Below are 22,451 nucleotides of genomic sequence, written 5' to 3' on the forward strand. Positions count from 1 at the left end.
ATTTTAGGAAGGTTGAGACGATGAAATGTCATCCATTCTTCTCACGTTTCCGCGAAGGTATTCCTTGGCAAGAATTGGCGTTATGCCGACCGCGCGATCCGTTGTGAAGTCCAACCGTCCGAGTTCACAACCGATTCATCGGCATACCAACCGTACGAAAATCAGAGTCAGTGGAACATCGAGCCGTCAATTAAACTCGGGAAACCAACGGGAGGGAAGCTGTTTAGCTCCTGGCTGGTTCGTTACTTTTTACCCCGTCGGCTGTAAGGATTTCTTGGGAAAGTCTTCGGACAAAAAATTGCCTGATGCAATAATGACAGGTTGGAGCTGGGTGGAGAAGGCAGGGCGTCTGAAAGGGCTAATGGCACTTGAGGTGACAGGCTGACCTCAACCCCTCTGCCTGATACATATCTATCCTAAATCAACATGGTCGGAAGGAGTGGGAGCTCTTGATTCTCATTGTTTAACGTTGGGCTTTGCATTCTTCGGTGTTTTGTATTTCTAAATTTACTCGTACAATATTATTTTTGGTTGATCAAATACGAAGCTGGTAGCATTCGGGTGTATCTGTATCGGGATTTCTATGCCGGACTACCGAAGCTATCGCCAATTTTGCCGATACAATTTCAATCTCCGCGATCGTGTATGTGGAAAGAATTTTCGTGCTTGAACAATACGAAAGCGTTAGGTTTTATGTAGAACGAAACCAGCGTGTATTATACGGGATGGAGGGTATACGTCTAGTTGGCGGGATGGTTCGGAAAGGTGGAATCATATCCAAACCCTGTTAAAAGAAACCTTGAGGGACTAGATGAGTTGCAAAATCCTTTCCAACGTTACACCGTCGATCCTGTCCAGGTAAAAAGTGGAATTTACAAAAGGTAAAAAAGCATTATAACACTAGAAGTTGAAAAAGCTTGACAAGTCGAAAGTTTAATTTTTCATTGCCCGCATTGACACATCATCATTTATTAGGACTATAGAAGAGCGTACGGCACGTACCTACGTCTCTTTCATAATATGGGTTTTATGTAAATGTTTTAATCCTCGGGGAATTGAAATGTCTTTGATACGACTCAGCTGTCCACGGGGTTGCCACGCCATCCCGTGCTCCTCGCCTTGGCTGGTTTCTCAAAGCAACAATAAACTTATCGTTCCTCCCTCGCGGTATACGTTGCACTCTAATTACGCAGCGACGTGCGTTTTATCCTCCGTCCAAATCTACCTTCTATTAAACCGAATTAGACGCCGAGCGTCTGTGTAACGTCGATCTCGGGGAAGCGAGAACATGTAACGAGATAACGAGTGGGCGGAATTAAGGAAGCGTTACAATATACATCCGACTAATTCAAACCCGGGTTAAACACGCTGCTTGCACGAACTCCAGGCCGCGCAGCCTGCAGTCTGGATACCTATCAACTCTTATTGTTAACGACGCCGGAATCCGGAATATCGTCGAATACATTTGTGCGTGCCCCATCTTTCTTCGACTCGCACAGAGGTTGGGCTTGAATTTACACCGCGTGCTGAGCCATGATATGAGTAATGGTGCGTACTCCTGTAGCAGGGGTGGTTGTCGCAAGTCACGCTCCCGAGCACCAACCCCCGAACGGTCTTTGCCAAGCAGCTGCCCCCGAGCGGGCGAGCGTAACCCCGAGGGATTCTAACATGGCGGAACACGGATAGCTCCAAATATTGATTCTCTCGTGGGACGGAAGAGTGATCTGAATTGCAATGAGGCTGTGCCGGGAAAGTCTGGAGCCGTGGTTCCTTCCTGCCCGGACAACTTTACAGCTCAAAATGCGCACGCGGCTTTTTTAATTTCCAGGTTCCGCCTCCGGATTTCTCATCGTCAGTCCAGAAGTATTACACGGACGACGAGACACGCGAGAAAGACAACCACCCGGATAAATTTTTAAATTTGATCCAGTTTCGCGTAAATCCATGGCGCGATATAGACAGAGGGTGAAATTTCTAGCGGTATGAAAAGCAATTTCCTTAATACATTTCATGGGCGTGGCCTGCAGGCGGCTACGTGGTTGTCACGTGCGCGTCGTTTATAATTTCCGACAACATATTCTTCAACGCGTTGGCCGAATATATACCATCGCTGCCCCCTCGAGTTTTCGACTATTGTATCGTTGTGTTCGCCGGTGGTATTCTTCTTCCAAGGACTGACAATTTGGGTTGGAGATACGCCGACGCTTTCGTCGGATTACACGCACGGGCGTACGAATAGCCCAGGGTTACGACAAAAGTTGAAAATAAAGTAAAACCCATCCGGGCCTCGAGGCACGCGAAGAGATAGTAATTAAAACATCGTTAATATTAATAATTTTCGTTGTGCCGCGTCTCTTCCTTGCTTTTCTACACACGCAATAAGCGTAATATCACAGAATAATTGCTTCTAATTTTCGCATATTACGTGAACGGGATGTTGACTTTGTTACGTTTAATCGTTACGCAATTCAACAAACGAAAAGTACAAAGGCTATTAGAATCCACAGAAACGTGCCGGAGTAGAATGCGATTCAATTAAAAAACTCGGTACCGCACGACAGAATGCAGAGAATGGATAAGCGGCTAAGAAATACGTGCGGTCAGGCATTGGAACTGGAAGTTGACATTTGAAAATCTGTACTATACTCGTCGAATCCGCCACGGTTTTGAGAACGTAGGAAAAAAAGAAACAGTGAAAAGAAAAAACTCTGCGGTAAATCGCGGCTCAGTTTGAATCCGCATGATGCCTGCAAGAACTCAATTGCATAAGTATTTGACCGAAATAATCGGTATTGATCATTGATCACCGACACAAAATTTACGGCTATTATTTATAACAAGGATTCATTCAGCGAGTTATTGGGTTTTTAGTCTTTGAAGGTGAAGAAAGGCTGATCGTACTACAACCGAAGTCTCTTCTTGTGGCGAAGAACCATTTTTTCCTAAATTTTTTTCGCGAACAAAAAATAAATAAACCAAAATTACGCGATACTATACGCACGAAACAGAAGCCTCTAATTATTGTGCGTGGTGAGATTATATTACGTGCAATTTATCACCGACCATATTTCAATTTCCTTTTCATCGTGTAACAGAGAATTAACTGTCCGAACTGCCGCCTCTGTGGCAAAATGAAGAAGAGGAAAGACGGTAACGGAGAGAAAAAAAATCGCGTCCCTCAGTTCGCCACAAAGACCGTAACGAACACGATACAAGGTGGATTTGAAATTTCGATACAGACGTTCGATCCACGTTCGCGAAGACCAGATAGCCCCGGCAAAGTACGGCCCAATAGTCAATCGCACACATAATCCATGACTAGTCAATATCAACAAGCCGCAAAGACCGTGACACAGAGTTTTAGCAAAGGATGTAGTCGTCTAAGACGCTCAAGAGGAATAAACCCGCGTTTATGTACCTCGGCAGAGTTTATTCTCCTTTGGTTTTCCGACAGGCTAAAAAAAAAAAAAGTCCTGCTCCGTACGGGATTAGCATCACCCAAGAACTGCGAAGTACCTACAATGCTCACGAATTCTTTGGTTCATCATTCCTATTCTATTCCACAGAATGTAGTTGAAGTTCAGAGCCAGATGTTGAAGTTCAATTGGTTTCCAAAGCGCGCACCGTGCGGCTGTCTCGCTCCTCTTATTTCGTCGAATGTTTCCTCTCGAACTTTTTTCATTCCGCTTTTTTGCCGCCGGTGTCTCTTTCCGGTTCGAGGGGCGAGCCAAGCACGATTAGTTATTGTCCTCTACGTCTGTCCGAAGCTATTACACGCGATATAGACGACGCGCGGTATTCCGTCTATCGATGCCCCATGCAAGCACCTTCATCGGAGAAGGCGGAGACTAAAGAACCGTACGCCTATGATAATTTATTCCCATATCACCCTCGCCGAGCCCCGCGTTATACACGTATATAACAATAGGTACAGGCAATGGGATCGTTTCTCCCTGCAGTCAAACCGAGCCATCGAATAAATTCGTCCCCCTCGCTCTACGATCTAATCCGAATTCAGAAGATACACCACGAATGGTTGTCGCCATTTTGACCGTTTGAATTTTCTCGGGAATGGAAGTAAGAGAATTGATATTGGTCCCATTTTTTCGTTAATTACGAAAGGAAAGTTTTGCTCCCGGGATTGAATGAGAACAAAGTTCCTTCGCCATTTTCCTCGCAAATTGTGAAGCTTTCGTTTGAGCAACTTTACAAAGCGGACTCTTCGCTTCGAATATCACGGCTTCCGAGCCGATGACCGACAGACGGAAGACGATGGCGTCGTGGGTGGCTGAGATTTGAGATTTTACACCGTGGCACTGCTGTTTACCGATAATCCATCAACTCTCTGTGTAAGTAACGCCGCGAGATCCGCAATCCATTGTCAGATCCGATCGACAAGGTCTAGCTATCCGACGGACTTACGTAATCCGTATGGCATAAAGATATTTAAGGTAGTTGGGTATTATACGTCGGCTCAGGATATACCGCGGCAATTTATACGTGGGTTCACCTCGCGCGCAAATTCCATATTTATCATTGTTTATAACTAAGACGCGAAAGATGCCGCCTGTTTATTTTTCCTTTTCGATCCTGCAGCCCGTGGTGTCGTACGAATTACACGACTTTGTACAAGTACAAGCGGACATGAAAACAGATATGACGATACAGTCGTCAAAGACTTTCGAATCGAAATTCGATCCGGATTTTTATGTTTTTATTCTTCTGTTTCATGCGATTTTTAAAAGACGAAATTGTTCGTACGTTCGAGTGGAAATCGTCGTCCACAAAACGCGATTCAACCGTACAGCCGCACGTGCAGGTGTTTCGGAAATCGAGCTTGCAGCCGGAAATGGCAGGAAACTAACCGAAACCCCGAAAAGTTAACCATAGAGCGATCAAGCGTGGAATTGGGAAACGGAAAATGGCGGCAGGTTCTGAGGCGCGGAGGGAAGAAGAACATCAAAGGAGGGAGAAAAAAATGACCGTTCGCAAATCGTTCGGACGAAAATTAATTTAGAAATTGGTGCTGTGGAAGAATGCGACGGTATAATCGATTTTCCAAAACGAAGTGTTGTGATAATTAGTTTTTCGAATCTATATTCGATGGTGAATAATACGTTAACGTTCGTATACATATAAAGCAGTCGTGGATGCAAATTAAACTCGTGTCTATCAATTCGAATCTGAACGGTGTATCTATAATCTCGTTACAATTCATTCGACGTGTCTCATCATCAATTGGCATCTAGTTGCAAAAACAAAAAAGCACGCGAGTTTTATATCTGACGAGAGTATCAATTTTTTGCCCGAATATCATTCTGTGAATACGTGACCGTATAATCACTGTCGTACAAAGTTACGCTTCATACATCCATGTGTTCCGTTCGTATTGACAGAGAGTTATCGCAGACCGCATCGATCCGCACTTGATCCGCACTTGATAAAAAAAAAATTTAAAAAACCACGCAGGTGGTGCCCAGCGAATTTCAATCTCAATAAAACAGAATCATCCAAATACGATCTATAAGTTACAAGACTGGTCCGCGGAATCATCGTACATATACCAACGATTTTTTTCCTTGTTATTGTCTCCTTTGTTTCCTACTTTATTTAATTATTGTTGAGAAGCTGTAACCATACCGAGAGTAATAAATATACGATGTAATTGATCACGTCGTGAGATTTATTGCCCGTATCCTTTTACCCCCCTTCCCTCAGCCTTGCCCTGGAATTAGATATACACACTGCATTAGGATAGGCCTATAATCCTATCACGGAAAGAATATTTGCCGATTCCCTCGAGGCAAGCGCAGAGCAAACAGCGTTTGTTCTTACGATGCGAAAATTGAACGTTCGACAGTTTATACGTATGTATAACAAGCCACGCTGTAATTATAAATTGCAACGCTCGAGTTTCGATTGCCGTTGCACCGGACAATCGTGGGGCAATACGAGTCGCAGGATCAGCTTGCACAAGCGCGATACGATCTAACACAGCAGCATTTTGCTCCTTCGGTATTACTTGTGTAATAATGTATAACGCGTAATGTTGATCCGATCGATCGATAGCCGATACAATTCTGCGGCATGGCGTTGCGGGGGGATGTAAATAGGTATACCTGTAATAAATGAACAAATTTTACAATCCAACCATCATCGCATATCGGCCGACCGGCCGGTCGGCAAGCCCAAGACTCATTACCCGGCAATCTGTGCGCGCCGATCAAATCGGTCTACGTATAGGCGATTGATCTCTCTCTCTCTATCTCTTTCTCTCTCTTGCTCTCTCCCGCTCTCGCTCTCTCCCCATCGTGTCTACAATATATAACGTTCAGGTATACATATACGTAGGTGCATTTATTCAACATGGCGGTTGATTAATGGATCAATGGTCTTGCCCGAAAGGTGTAACAGCGATAGATAGCGTTTTTTAAAAATTTTTTTTTTTCATTCCGTATCGTACAGGCAGCTGCCGAAGCCGCACACACATAAATATTGATATAAACATCTGTTGATACGGCGGGGGCGATGCTGCGGCGATTGCGCGTGTGTGGATGGGTATACGTATAACCGAATGTACGAGGCCTCTTCGACCAATTATAAATGCACCCATACTCTATTATTCCGTATAAACTGCAAGAACTTCGCGTCAATCGCGACGATCGGCGGTAACGTCGATTGCCAATGAGTTAGGGTCAATAAATCGGGGCTCTTACACGGAACGCCTTATATTAGACGTATCGGACATAATATATGCATGTGATTCGTACCGTCTCGAGATAAGGTCACGTGGTGGGGGTCTATAATTAAAAAGCTAATCAACCGACAACTGTTGCTAGATACGGTGTGGCCAACCTCCCTTCCCGCCCTATTCGTGTACAGGTACCATTATTTAACTATCCTATAAAGGATGTACAATGCCAGCACAGTGCGATCGAGCAAGTTTTTGCTTCTAAGATCAATGTGTGCGTCGTGTTGTTTTTTTTCTTTTTTGCCTATTTTTTCTTTCCTTCCTTTTCTAGCTCGCCTAGATCCGCGTAGATCTCAATGAATCACTGAACAATACGTGAAATGAACGGAGTTCCAGTTAGTTATTAGTGAAAGTTGAAAAGTCGGCTCGATTTCATCACAGATTCAAATAATTTGGAGCCTTCTTCCGTGGTGCGAACCGATGAAATTTTGTCGATAATCGGCAAATTTTTCGATTTAGAGTAAATTAGGAAAAACAAGAGTGCGGATTGTTTGAAAGAGACGACTTGATTCCGAAAAAGAAAATGAAGTAAACAAAAAAAATAAAAATAAATAAGAAATAAGAACAGTTTATGGTATGTACAACAATAGTATAATAAAAATATCCCAGATCCCGAGTACATTTGTCGAGGGTTTAAGTCGACATCGTGAGACGAACGCGCATCGTTACAGACAAGGTGCGTATTATAAGTATAAAAGCCGAGCCTGTCTGGTCTCTAAAGTAATTAAATGCAGGGGGAGTGGGTGGGGATCGAGGGGACCGCGTGTAGAGCCTTTGCGGCGGCAGCGGGGTGGGGGCGGAGGAGACTCCGAGAGAGGAGAGGAGAAAATCAAGGGTGGGGGGAAAAAGCCCGGCGAGAAGGGGAAGCGGGGAGAGGAGAGGAGAGACGAGAGAGGAGAGGAGAGGGCGTTCCTCGAGCCACTCCCAGCGTCATCCGGAACTGCGCGCCCAGACTCCGCAGGAGGGTCCGGGTTCTTCTTCTTCTTCTTCTTCTTCTTCTTCTTCTTCTTCTTCTTCTTCTTCTTCTTCTTCTTCTTCTGCTTCTTCTTCTTCATCATCATCATCTTCCACGCATGTTGATCATACCGCGAATAGTTCGAATGAAATATCGTCTATTTTACGCATGTGTTGCACCCTTCGTTTTCCTAATTTGCACCGCAGGTGATGTTGACATTGGATGATGATTTAATTGAAAAGATAGTCGAAAGTACCGTGGAAGATACGTTTGGAATTACGTTTTGAATATAATTCGGAAATTACGTTGACTGGTTGAACCTTCTGCGCAGGTAATCGAATCTGTGACAAGAGTCCGTAGACATTTATTATTGTGACTTGATTGATTCCCGGAAACAAACAAACCACCTGTATCGGACATTCGAATCTAGATATGTCGACACTCTCTCTGGACAACGGGTACCATGACTGACTGCATCTTATTCCTTCACCAGTTGAATTTTTCTAGAAAGCGAGGTGGTGCGGGTGTTGAATTTTTTTTTTTTTTTGTCAGCGAGCAATAGATACTACATGCTTGAAAACTTCAATTCGTGTGATATTCCAGGCTTCGTTACACCGATATTGTACAACGCGAAAGATATAAAAAGAATTCCCGAAACACGCCAATGTACGGATTATAATCTTAAACTCGAGTTAATTTACTTCTTGCTCTCAACATTAACCAATGTCTGCGTTCGGCTACTCATCAACGCCAGTCATTAGAAACCCGAATAAAAAAGATTTAACTATATCGCCGATTAAACGGTCAACCTACGTTCGTCTGACTTGACCTCGCCTACGGTTTATAGATATAATATTCATCGACACCGCTGAGTGGGGGAGGAGTGGAAACAGGAGTAGGTGGCTCAATCGAACCACCGGACGCACGATGACTTTATAGATCGATCTTTGGCTCATGGGTAGAATAATCCTCGTGGACATGATTGGGCAATTGGCAATTAATCGAAGGCAGGGTCTACGATTCGCGGACAGATCCTGACTGCGAAGAGTACCGATTTCGAACTGGCGACCGGAAATGGCGATGGTTGCGAGGAATATGTTCACGTCGAGAATGGAGGAGGAAAAAGAAGAGAAAGAAGAAAAAAAAGGTGCAACCGCCAGGCTGGACAATCCTCTTTCCGGGTACAACGAGGTTTCATCGTGTTTATGGTAATGGGTGTGCAGGGCGCGGTCGCAGGTGCGGACAGTTGCCAAGCCAGCGAAGAAGAAGCAGGTTGTAACAGCTCTCCGTAACTTTTGTACCTACAAATTACTGCCTTAATTTTACATGCATCCCGCGCAGCGTGCGGCTGCACTTATCTTGCTCCCTAGGCGGGCAGTGATGCAAAGAAAAACGAATAAACGAATAGAAAAGACAAAGACGAAAAAAAAATGAAACGAAGCTTAACTCACCGGTTTCCAAGTCTATGGTGTACGGAAGACCGGCCCACGGATCTGCCTCCTCGGCGCGGGCTTTTTCGACGTCTTTGGCGATGGATTCCTAAAATCATAATTCACAGTTCATCGTGTGCAATGCCGATCAGCATAAGCGAGCCGGTACTGATTAAAATGGATATTCGTACGCTCCTAGATACACGCGCGTTTTAGAAACGTTTATTACTTCGCTGGCCAATCGACGTTCCGGACTGACCACAAGTCGGGGTACGTCAACCAACGAATTGCCTCGGGCACCCGGATTCGAGCCGCGTTAGTCCAGCCCCGATTACAGGGAACACATTAACATCCTCTGTGACTGGTAGGTTATGGAGTATGGGACGTAAGACAGAGTGTAGTCAATGGGGGACGTCGGATCGCTCGGTGGGATGGTTTGGTTCCAAAAAAATTTATTGATCAACGGTTTTCACTGCGACCCATTACGACAGTGTCTACGCATTCGTTGGGTTCCAGGTCTGGTCGATATTCCGATCGAACTAGAGCGTCACGTTGATGCTGGTCTTCGATCTTTGGGAATGGAGGTTGGTCTCGGGACTGGCGCTGGCGAACAACGAAGGCACAAAGTAGACGGGCATACGTGACGCCGCGTTGACGTGGAGGCTCATCGCGGGTAGACAATCCGTTCTGACGACCTGCGGACGACGATGACGAGTCACAGGGACGTCTGTTGCGGGAAAGAAGGTTCACGAATCACGATCGTACACCCCCGGCGGTGATCGTCTCTTTTTGGAGACAAGGTTTTCCAGCCAAGGTGGCGGGTACTGCAGTGCCCGGCGTATAGATGATTGCACGTATTGTTAGCCAGTCGTCGCTCTCAAAGCTCACGGTTTAGGATCCCATCCGACAATGCAGGCTAAATGCACACATCCCGGACTGACTGACTGTTCGACTGTAAGGTCCGTTAATACCACGTGTGCCCGTTCTGTCCTTCAGGCGTACACAACACCCGTATTGCTGGGTAATCATTTCGACCAATTAAAATACACTCTCGCCTTCAGTGCGCGACTGTCGAAGCGACAATACCTCGTACACAAACCCCGAGAGAGCTTCATCGCTCTACACGGTTGGAGATTACTAGGGAGGTGGTGGACTGGTCGGTTGATGCAGCCTTTACAGACGCTGCAATCCACTTGGGAGTGTACACAATATGAGGCAGGCCGTGAAATGTTTATAAAAACTAAAAAAGTAAGCAAAATTCAACATTGACTAGGCTGAGATTAGCAGCCGAACGCGTTTCCGTTCCAACCAACACAACGCAGCAACGTTCAGGAATCACGAAAAGATGATACTTTTGTAGCATTCTAGGAACGAAATTGTGCCGCGATGTCCTATTTAACTGAGCAGTTTGGCGTTTTCAGCCGCTTATAGTTCGGACGGTAGCTTTTGCTTCTCATCCCGAGGAGTCGGTAAGTCTCTTTGTCTATCAGTTTGAACCAGCGGCCAACTATAGGCGTTCCAAATTCGAATTCTGGCGAAGTTGGCAGCTTGCTTAGATGCCCGCAAGCCTTGTATACTAATTATTGTGTACACGACGGGGTCCTCGATATCCTCCCGTCAAGGTCCGCGTTATCCGTCTTTTATTTCTGAGCCGCTCCTCCGCCCCCCCTTCGTGAACCCCGCGAGTCCATGGCTGCGGCCGGCCGCGTACACGCCTATACGTCGGCTGTAGTGAAATGAGTTTAATGAAAACAGCATTGTGTCGTGACCATTAATCATAGTCGGGTTCCGATACCATCCATCCGACCGTGATGTATTGTTGCGTGCCGCGCGCAGACCTGGAGGGGTTTTTGAATACGAAACCACCCTCGGATATTCTCACTCCCCCGCTGCAACACTCCGCCACTCTGGCACTCCGCCGCTCTCTCGGACTCTCAGCCAGCTTTGAACGGACTCTCGTTATATTGTAATTACACCCGAAATTCATTACGGAGGTAAAAGCCGACACGAAAATTCCGTAACCGAGTTGCGAGTGGTACAGATGACTGTGCCGATGGTGTTCATATCTCTCACGCCGAGAAGCACCCCGTTCGAAGTTTGGAAAAAACGTTTGGACTCACATCGAAAGCACGCCTTGGCCGTCACTTGTGAAGTTTGCAGGTACAATCGTGAAACGTTCGAGGCATCCTTCATCGCCAAAGACTCGCAGAGCAGATACGTACGTCCCAAATTGAGATCAAGATATACCGAGGCTGCGTCGTTTCGGTTTCGAAGGGGAGCTACAGATTTGATCTGAAGTTGTTGTTACTTTGCTTTGAATTATCATCATTACGATTGTGATTATCATTTCATTTCGGTCCGCGGTACAGACTCGACAATGGAGGTCTCTGTCGTCGGCGAGCAAGACGTCCAGACATTTCTGGCATAGCTCTCAATTAAGGGCCGAGGCTGACTATCGGCCTGTCAGGAGGACTCGGACGCCGACGTCGACGAGGACGCGGTTTCACCGACGAACGCTAACCCACCTCAACCTCCCGGCCCACCTCCGTATATAAATATACGAAATCAATGCCACCCGTTCTTTGAAACCGTCTGACATACGTTCTTCATCCCCATCGCGCACACCGACGCTGTCATCGAGGGTACACAATGCGCGACGATCCGCGTGTGTGCGTTCTCAAACCTCAGGAAAATGGTGCCAGTCACGGTTCTACGGTCCCCCTGTACCCCCTTGCCGCGACGTCAGGAGTACGCGAGCGAGGCTTGTCATACGATAGGCCACAGGGTGAAGGCTACGCGCTGTTACTTCGTATCAGTTGAGGGCGAGAGGACCACCCAACCACCTTCGACCTCACTTCTTTCATGCGCCGAAAGTGACACGCGAACCGTTTTCTTTGGTATCAAGGTATCTAGGCCGGGTGGAATTAAAAAAAACCGTGATATAGAGACGAGCTGTTGACTGTGGGAATTGGCTGTGAGAAGAGTTACGATGGATTGAGTCGCGTTTTTGAGAAAGACTGGTCCGAGATCCTAAATGTTTCTGCAAACGAAACAACACGTTGAGCGGATAATAACGATGATTAAATATTTCGAGTGGTATGACACTGTAGAATTTTGTTGGGGTGCAGGCTGTAGGATGGATATTCCATAAGTGGGATCTACGATGCTAAATGATCGCGATACTCCAGCATGACAGAATTACATTCCCTCAATTTCTCCATTAGACTCGGTCTCTCCCGCTTCTCTAGCCTTTCTCCGTTTCCTTCCATTCCTCCACCTCTCAGCAGCTACAACTAAACCCTGCGAGTTCCGATTCATCGATTTGCGACGGGATAACAATCCGACAGTAGGTGAACAAGCTTTGGCGTATTGGCAGGCGCCGTTCGCCCCCCTCAACCATCGAGACAGCGAATCCGTTATAAATCACGTACAAATTTATATTTATGCACAAGAATAATACGTATTGAAATCACTTGCGAGATTTCTCGCGGTGCGCTAACGCAAGCATAACAACCAGTGGCGCCCGTTCGGTTTTTAGGGTGAGAATTCTCGGGGGAAGATGATGGACGAGAGGCATGGACCAGTTTCGACCCCCGCATGGCATCGGTAGGAGGGAACGTAGACGCATTAATGGTCCTGGAAATTGAAAACGTGAGTGGGCGTCCTTTTGGCCCCATTTTTCCTTCGTTCTTCACGGTTCATCTCCCTTCTTCTCTCCCATCTTTGTCTCCCATGCACTCCCATGCACTCCGGTTACGTTCCCCCGGGGGGTGCAGATCCGTCCCGAAAATGGCGGTCGCCATATTCCGGATGCTCGACTTTACTTCATACGTCATCGATCCTCGGTCCAAGCTAGATTTCCGGATCGATCGGTGGTCTGAGTATTTCACGACGTTTTTAGATCTCGACGGCCACAAAATTAAGCTGCTCCAGTCAGATTCGCGACTCGAGATCACCGCCTTAATCTGGTTCGCAAGTCCCGCGGTAGACTGGACGTCTCTCCTCCATTTGGTACCTCGTTTCCTTGTGATCGCGGTTCTCGATGGTAAATCGAACCCAGAAGACTGTGAAGAGGCTTCAGCGGCGGCGAACGGCGCTCGCACAAAGGTGGAACTCGGTGAACAATGCCTTGCGGCGAGAAGGAGGAGGACGAATAAGAATAAGAAGAAGAAGAGAATACTATACGAACGAGAGAAAGAGAGGCAGGAACGGGGAAAGAAAACGGAGTGGAAAAGAAACGCGAGGAGTCGAGGCTGCGTGCATGATGGGCGACCCGCCCAGTCCGCCGACGCAACGTCATCCTCAGGGTCCGCACCCCTGGTGCTACGACGCTGCCACTCTGCCACCCTACGATAAGCCAAGGATCGAGTAATGCTGAATTCCGTCGACGAGCGGCTTTGATAAAAAAAAAAAAAAAAAAAAAAAAAAAATAGAAGTGGAAACAAAAAAAGACACCGCGACAATCGCCTCGAACATTGGAATGAAGACAGAGGTTGAACACGCAGTTCCTTCGTTCACTTTGTAACACTTTGTGACACTCCAGTACATACGATACAAGTACTGTCGATAAAAAGGGGGTGGAAAGCAACTCCGCAAAGAGTGTAGAGATACCGTGTCGAGTGGAGTCGTTCTTTTAATCAACTTTTTTAATTGCGGTCTAACAGTATGATACACGCGGAGACTGTACCTCATGCCGACAGTTGTCCATTCATTCGTAATGGACGGTAGAGCAATCGCTTTGACAACTGCACGCTGCCCGACCGGAGTCTGATTCTTCAATTGGACATTTATTCTTGTCCGGCCGGTGCTGCGGAGCAACACAACATCAGCAAAAGCGATCAGCGGAATGGTCGTTCGGTCACGTAGTGTCGTCCCGCTTTCCATTCTACTTTGATCAATTTTTCCGATCGATTTCGTAAATGTGTTTCAAGTTTCTAACGGAGTACATACACATTCACGAATGCATAGATCTGTGTTGCATGGACGGTTACGTATACGTTTCAATAACTACAGCAGGCTACTGAAGATTCTCACGATGTTTGTTCAAGGCAAAATCCTGGTATATCTGTTTTTTTTTTCAAATCAAAAGAGAAAGAGCAAAGACAAAAGTAAAGTAACTTGTACATTCACTAAGTCTCGTAGGATTAAGTACTGTACCAAAAAATTTGCATAGGCAAGTAGCATAGCCTTTTTCTTCTTCAGACATTTGTCACGATCTATATTAGACAAACGTTTAGGTACATGTAAAAACAAATTGGACACGGTACGTGCTCGATCAACTGATTCATGACAATCGATGATACGGAATTGTTTTTTATTTTTATACTTTGATTTCCACTGCATCACATTATTCCTCGGACGAACTACGGTTCGAAAGTATTGACAGTTCGTCCAGGTAAACACTTGTGAAAAATCCGTGTCTTAAACTTAAATTAGTAAAGAGTTTTTTTTAAAACCCTTTCTTTGAACGATAAATTTTATTGCCGACAAAACTTTTGTAACGTAACTAGGTTTTTGGCGATACTGAAAATTTTTGTAACTTGGCACTCGATCAACCGATGCAATTTTTAAAGATAACGAATTAACTTTGTATAGGTGTAGTACGAAAAATCAGACTCACCTGTACTTCGGTATCATTAGCGGCCTCGAGGGATTTGAGCTTCTCGAAATTTTCGTCCGGCTTTTCGGGGTCCTGATCGTCCGGGGATGAAGCTGACTTTTCGGTAACAGAAGTGACGGATTCATCCAGGCTGAAACCCAGGTCCACGTCTTGCTTCCATAGAACCTCGATAAGATCCATGTCCTGAAAGATCAGAATAAAATTAGCGATCAATTACATGATACATGTCAAGCGTGTAACGAAAGAAGTCGTCGAGTATAATATGCTAGTTAATTTTTGTGCAAAGTTTTTCCCGCGTCGAAATTGAAATACAGGTCAGACTTCGTTGTAGGTATATACATGACGGGTAAACCCGTCACTTTCTAAATCCCACGATACGATCTACCTGGACGTAGAAATGTCTGATTCCCGTGAAATGTACAAGAGTCTGCAGCCGTCTCTCATTTATTACCTTTGTTAAAAAAAGGCAAAGCAGTTACTGCTGAATTGTGCAGGAGCCATGCAATTTGCATTAACCACATACAACCATATTATACACGAGTAGCTATATGTATCACGTATAGGTAAAAAAGAAAATTCTCCGTTCCGCGTCGTTAATAAAATTCATTTCAACGTATCTTAAACCGTTTCATAAATAATTTTTTCGGTACTTGGCAAAAATTTTCGTAAATTAATTTCTGAATTACGTGTACATTCGCATATACAACGATTGTGTAACATGATTAATTGGAAAAACTAATTCGGCACAATCTGATTAGAATTGCGATTTCTTTTCCTGGTTGTACCTTCGGGACATGCGATGCGAATATCTTGATCACCGCTGTGAAGGCTCCGCCATTTTGTGCGTGGTCGCGTGTGCATTTGTACATAGATGGTATATGCTCGTACGGTTTCTGAACCAGCAAATATGGCGCTTGCGCGACGTCCATTTACGTATATATATCAGGAAAAGCTTGACGCGTGCACGTGCGCAATCTACGTCAACGCACATTTTCTCGTCTCACTTACATTTTATTAGCCGTGCCGTGCGCCACGGATTCTGGCGCCACGTCGTTTTCGCCGAATGTTGTAGGTAGGTGTAAAACGGATCCTCAATGGCGGTAGAAAAAAAAAAAAAAAAAAAAAAAAAAAAAACAAGAACAAGCAAAAGAGAACAAAAAGAAGCCGTGTTAATAATCCTTGACGGGAGTTGTCGGGCAATCTTCGAAATTTATCACGCAACAGTATTTTCTATACGTTTCAATATAAAGGTGTAACAATACCTATAAGTAGAATCGTAATTTAGATGTTATAACTTCTAATGCGAATAGGAATGATTTTCACTGGATCTATAACTCGTCGGATACAAAAGCCTCCGTAACGTATGTGAAAAGGGGAAATTTTGAAGGTGGTTTATAGTTTTTAGACAGATTTTTTTGTTACCGAAACAGTCGACTCTTCGACATCGGAATTGAAATATTTTTGAAACAGAAATTTGATTCAAAGTTTCATTTTTTATACCTGTAAAATAATTTTTCATCTGGATTAGCAATCGATTAGAGATGACGAGGAAACTAAAGTAAGCCCCGGAGAGTCAGGATCATTCGATGATGTATCGATTGATTATCTTAGTCTTGTTGAAAAGTAACCGACGAATTCGTATTAAAGTACCGTTTTTCAAATTCTTACATATCTTTCGCCGAAGAATGGTGTAAGTTAGTTACAGACGAAGATGAAAAACTCGATTGATATCTTCACCCAAAAGGGTCGTACAACTCAAAATGCAAAAGCGCTTTCTGCGCGGAGATAAAAATCGGAGTATTTGAGTGGCAAAAGGATACGGTAAACGGACGAGTTGAGGGAGAGAAACTTCGGTACAAGGTACACCGAAATGTGAAGAAACCGTGTAAAGAATAAAAAGAGCGCCAGCCTGAGTGACCAGGCAGTTATTTCAGGGTCCGCTGCAGCTGGTTGCGTATATGAAGGAGAAGAAGAGCTTTGAATTCTCTTCGTCACAATTCCGATCATAGGTCGAGGAGCTGCGGGAGCACGCGGGAATTAAATGCGCGTCTGTCGTACAAAATGTGGCATCAAGACGAGCCGTAAATACGGTACACAGCGGCATGAACCGACTTCACAGCGATGCAGCAGCTGTAATAGTTCCCCACTGACAATCGGCCAATTTGGTGGATTCGTCATAGTCCGGCCCGTTATCCAATCTCTGGATTTTCCTCGCCAATTTAGAACCGTTTTCGAAAGTACTATTAGATCATCGCACTGTTATAGACGATTACAGTTTGCAGCTTCTCACTCATCGTGCCCCGCCCTGCCGGTGTCGATTCAATTGTGGGAAACGAAGAGAGTTTACTCAACAAGTCATTCGATGGATATATTTTTTGCAGATATCCCTACTGGTTATAGAACTCCAGATGAAATCAATATGACGTATTTCACAACTGGATAATGACTCCTTGACGTCAAGTTATACGGTATTGTCATCGGGCTTGGAACTGTTTTTACATCGTCGAACCAAAAACAAATCAACAACTGATAAACGGACGTTCGCTTCTTCGGACACAAAATCCGATGCGTATCCATCGAAAGATACGTGTGTTCAATTTGACGTGGAAAAAGACAATTTCTGTCGACATCTTCTCAAGGATGAATTAGGGGTGATATAATTTTAAGATAGATCATCGATGACATCCTGGGAGTGAACTTAACCTTGTTCTTCGTCCTCTGCAGTCGGTAAGGAAAAAAAAATCCTAAACGCATGGGTAACGATAGGTATGGTTTTCCATGCAAATATTTATTTCCGGAGGTTGATAGCCGGCTTGGCACTCCTGAAAACCGAAGTCGAGGACGAGGGTCGCTGTACGAGCCAGGAACCAGCGGGTCGGGGTGGGCGCGGCGTTACGATGTCCCGCTGGGTGATTCAACATGGCGGCGAGAGTGCACCACCCACGCCTCAGGAGGGCTGAGTTCCGTTGTTAGGCAAGAGGCGATCGTTATATTTTGTGGTTTTCTTTTTTTTTCTTTTCTTTTTTTTTTTAACATATATTCCAAATTTTCGTCAAAAATAAATTGGAAGGGAACGGCTTCGTATTGCCGACTCGTTTTACGATCGCAGATGTATTTTCGGAGGTGTGTCATTGGGCAGTGACAGAACGGCATAGGTATCGGCAGATCAGCAATTACATGCCGATGATGGGAGTCGATTTATCTCGCATCTACGTTTCTCAGAGTTTTATAGGGGCCAGAGTTAGCTGACGATGAGCGTATAATACCAGTCGATCACTGGGGTTAAAACAATGGGTCTGAAGATGTTTGGTTCGGTAGGCAGATCGGCTGGAGTAAGAAGTAATTGTAAAATCTTACAAGAGGTATTCGAAGCGGTATATTATTGCCGTTTGCCTCTAGAATTTCGATGAATTTACTACCCTCCAAGCGATTCTTGAAGAGAAATTATTGCGACTGTAACGCAAAAAATCCTAATAGTTGAAAAAGTGGGATTTTAAGAAGGGACTGTAAGGATTCCGAAAATTACATTGCCGCTCAGAAGTTGCAGTGGTACAAGATCTGAGACATGGTTTTTTTTTTTTTCTTTTTGCATCGGACATCATTCACGAGCAATAAATAAAAACTTAAACGAAGACACGCCTTCTTAACGCACGAGGTGCGATTAACAGGAAATTTTGTAATTCGAATGATCTCTTACTCCTACAGCTGAAGTCTGGAAAAGTAAATACCAGTAGACGGATCATAATGGATTTCCTTTTTTGCTTCGCCGCACGTCCCGGCGGTGGTTTAAAATATTTATCGAACCATCGGCTAATTGTTTGACAAACAATTCTTACTTTTTTCTCTCTTTCATCCCGGATAGCGGTTTCTGCTTTAATTTGCACGCCAATGCATCTGCGAAAAGGTGTATTGTAAAAATTGAAAACGCGTGTGTTTAAGTGAAATTCTATTAGATGCAATATTTTTTTCTTATTTTTTGGAAAAAAGATCACGTCAAATTAATAAAATCGTTGACATTTCAGAAGAGAATCGCGACGGGAAGATTTTTTCATCGCAATAGAGACTTTTCATTCGGTTCGCTAACAAAAAGAATTACTAACATCGAATCTTGACTTCGGGGTTACACACAATCAAGAATGTTTAATCTGGATTTTTCTACGGCTACGGTAAACAAGAAATCCACCGATTCTAGATATCTATAACACGAAAGAAGAATTGTATAAAAGTCTACAGTAAGAAGTGTATAATCATAAAGCAGGAATAAGTTTCGCCGAGAATTAATTGGAACTGGATGACAGGGTATAGGGATATGCCTAAAAACCGGAGCAATTCTGATTTTATTTGACTGAAAATTGGATCCGAGTTGTTACACTCGGTACGGAGTTGGCGAGCGTTGGGTAGAAATTGGTCTCACAGAGAAATCGTGGAACAAACGTCGTTCCGCAATACAGCTGCTCTCATCAGCCACCGAGCAGAAGAATTAGTGTTTTGCTTAGGAAACGAACGGTACACCCTGATCATCTGGACTGCGATAGAGCCAATTCATTCGTCGACAATTACGCGTATAATGCCAGGTGCACATACGGAAGGACCGCACGCGTTTCGGACGAAATATCCCAAAGACAAGAATGAGAAGAATCATATTTTTAAAGCTCGGAAAGCCGCGGAATGTTCGCGACATTCGTGGACGTTCCTTTATTGGGGTATAATCCACTTGTTTTCAGGGTCAAAGGTCGTCTCGTCTCACATCCCGTGACCAAACTTGAATATTCACGGTTCTGATGACTGCGGAGGCGGCGAGAAGGATGAAACCGTGATTGGAAACCGGGGTCGAAATGTTACCGCTGAAGTATTCCGGGAGATTTCGTCTCAGTTTTGAGAACACCGTACCTGCGGTATAAGAGTAAATGAGAGTAAATAATGAGCCACGAGGTGCGTTCTTTGCGTTTTTGTGTCTCCTTTCGTTTTCGTCTGATGCTCTTTCCGGTTTCGCCCTCGAACTATGGAAGAAGGTCTTTCTCAACTTACGTATAAAATCACGAACTTTCAAGCCAGTTAGGTACAGAATTTTTTTCCAAACTTCCGATGGGCAGATTGCTGCAATAAGGAAGCAAACGGAAAAGGGGTTGAAAAATTGCAACGTAGGATTCTTGTCAGACCAAACTTCTTCGTTTAGACCACCAAATGCTTCGGTATCGAGTTTCTTCCACAGGTAGGTACTTATGCGGAATCTCAGATGTGGGAAGATAGAAAACGTTGGGACGTAAAGTAGTTTGGTGAATTTAAGTAAACTAGTTTTGTAATACCCGCACGTTATTCTCGTGATTTTGACAATATGAAAAAGCCGCCGATGTGACACGAGTACTTATTACGATAGTATCCCGCAAAGAAATCGGAACGTCGATTCGATTGGATAAATTTGACGTCAAAGGGATCGAAGTGTCGCGCGAGGATCGTAATTCAGTCGGAGATATCGTCATGGCTGAACCGTGGAGAAGAAATAAGAAATAGATGTTTTTAATTTTGTAATCCTTAATGCGCTAGTTGCATGCTACCACTTCGTTCCGTTCGGTCGTCTCACCGTTTTTGTAACGGGTTTATAATAAAAAGTGTCAATCTTCCACGCCCGCCTTTTCGTTCCTCGGCGGCATCAGCGGTTGCAGCTCTGACCGGATCGATGATCGCTAAGGAAGTTGGACAAATTTTCATTCTACTTTAATTGGGTCGACGAATCGTCTCGCGACGTCCATAACGAAGCAGAGAAGATTGCGGATTCCACCCGTAGTAGAGAATATTGTAACGTCGTGTTGCGTATGAAAGACGCGATTTCGTTGAAATAATGCAGCAGCTCGTTAATGGACGACTGGTCGATATTTCGCAGGGCTGGTTAAGCGAAAGATGAATTTCCTTCGAAGAAATAAAACCTCCGCCTCGTATTTCAATGCAAAATTTGGAAATGACCAATTATCATTTAATAAAATTCTGTAGAATTCTCTACAAAAAAATCATTCCTATCAACTTCTTGTTCCCTTTTCTTTTTTTTTTTTTCACTTTTACGTCAACTTACGAGTGACGTGACGCGTCGAAGTGTTCGTGGCATAAAAAAATTTGTTCGACGGATTAAGAGGTGAAAATTTCTTTGGAAAATTGAAAACGTAACGAGAAAAGTAGTTAAACTATAATTAATTCAGAGGAACCATTCTCTAGATATTAAAGAAACGAAAAACAATGAAAAACAAATCGCTTGTCCGCCGAAAGCGTAAAGTTTAACTACAGTCAAATAAAAAGCGGGGCCCATTCTTCGGCTAAACATAAACTATTAACTTTAGTCGAATAAATCTTGCTGACTCGTTTCATGAGATCCAGCTCAAGGGATTCAATCTGGCTTAATTATTTGCGGTAGATTATTTGAATGACGTTAGGCAAATCTTTTGATACAAGAAAGGAGAGATGCCAGGATTTTTATCTTCCATTACAACGATGCGGCATCGCATCGTGCGTATAATGAAAATGCGCGATGATCATAAAATCAGAGCGTACAAGTTTTTACACGCGACGATGATCAATCGCAATTGCGGGAAGCATTGAAAGTGTTACACCTTGTAGATGTTTCTCACTAACGGCTAATGGTAAATCGTATCATCCGTAAAAAGAGTAACGAATTAACTAAAAAGTGATTCGAAGATGTGAAGCAAAGTTTTTCACCGACAGATATATGCTGGCATTTAATTGGATCTTTTTGCGGTTTTTTGGGGAATTGTAAGCTGTATAATTGGTAATTTTCCGCACTTTCTGGTACATGTGTATTCGTATACATGTATACACGTACATACAATGCGCACGTATGCGCAATCGCGATTGAATAAATAATATAATAGAAATTTGGAAAGCAATTACGAACGGATAGATGAGAAGCCGATTAGCGGTGGAAGATCAACTTTGCGGGTTTCCTGGTTGGCTTGCAAATCGGGAGGATAATAATTCTCACGGTATTTTGTCGCTCCGGTGAATCAACAACGTTTAAGAGAAAGATTTCCCGAATGAGAAAGTGCAACGGAAACCACGTCGCGTTGTATTATTATTACAAAAGCCCCGATTAATTTACGACAATGATAGAGAATTAGGGGGGATCGCTGCAAGAGTCAATCAATATTAACAGAGTTGGGTGGTTTTTTGCCTGCAAGTGAACGATCCGACTGAAACAAATGGCCAATCGATCTTTACAACAATTACACATGCCGTGTTTGAAATTTTTTGTATATTTTTTTTTAATTCGATATTGAGCAAACTCAGATGCATAGAACGAATGACCCAAGTTTAAGTACGTAATAATTTTCAACCGATCTAACAAACTTTAACAATAATTATTATTAGGTCGATTTTCGCCCCAGCAGGACGACAAAAAATGGGCGTGCCTGACGCAGCGGCGGTACTAATCCTTACAAATTGGTTGGTAATCTGGTTACGAAGTGAACACAGCCGCAGGTCTGGGCTTTGGTTTTCTCTTCCCAAACAGGGATTACCAGCTATACTTTGGCAACAGGGTTGGCTGGTTCGCGGCTCGTCCTCCTCGGACGTCGTTCGACTCCTTGTATTTTCGAAATCCCTCAGAGTCGGAGTCCGGCTGACTCGAGGATGCGGAGGGTTGAGAGGAAGAACGTCGAGCTCTAATGGACCGACTACCGTTAGGGTCTT

The 22,451-nt window shown here is 44.3% G+C and overlaps 1 protein-coding gene across 8 annotated transcripts in view; it reads right to left on the reverse strand.

Moving 5' to 3' along the window:
- Positions 1-22,451, reverse strand: part of LOC124185279 (segmentation protein cap'n'collar) — a 119,530-nt gene that overhangs the window by 45,496 nt on the left and 51,583 nt on the right. For all 8 annotated transcript variants that reach the window (XM_046575868.1, XM_046575866.1, XM_046575865.1 and 5 more), the window contains exons 2-3: positions 14,757-14,939; positions 9,158-9,245 (exon numbers count right to left, since the gene is read on the reverse strand). In XM_046575868.1, coding sequence (XP_046431824.1) covers positions 9,158-9,245; positions 14,757-14,939 — 271 coding nt within the window. The remainder of the gene's footprint in view (positions 1-9,157; positions 9,246-14,756; positions 14,940-22,451) is intronic.

Source organism: Neodiprion fabricii, chromosome 6 (genome assembly GCF_021155785.1).
Source record: "Neodiprion fabricii isolate iyNeoFabr1 chromosome 6, iyNeoFabr1.1, whole genome shotgun sequence".
NCBI classification, from domain to species: domain Eukaryota; kingdom Metazoa; phylum Arthropoda; class Insecta; order Hymenoptera; family Diprionidae; genus Neodiprion; species Neodiprion fabricii.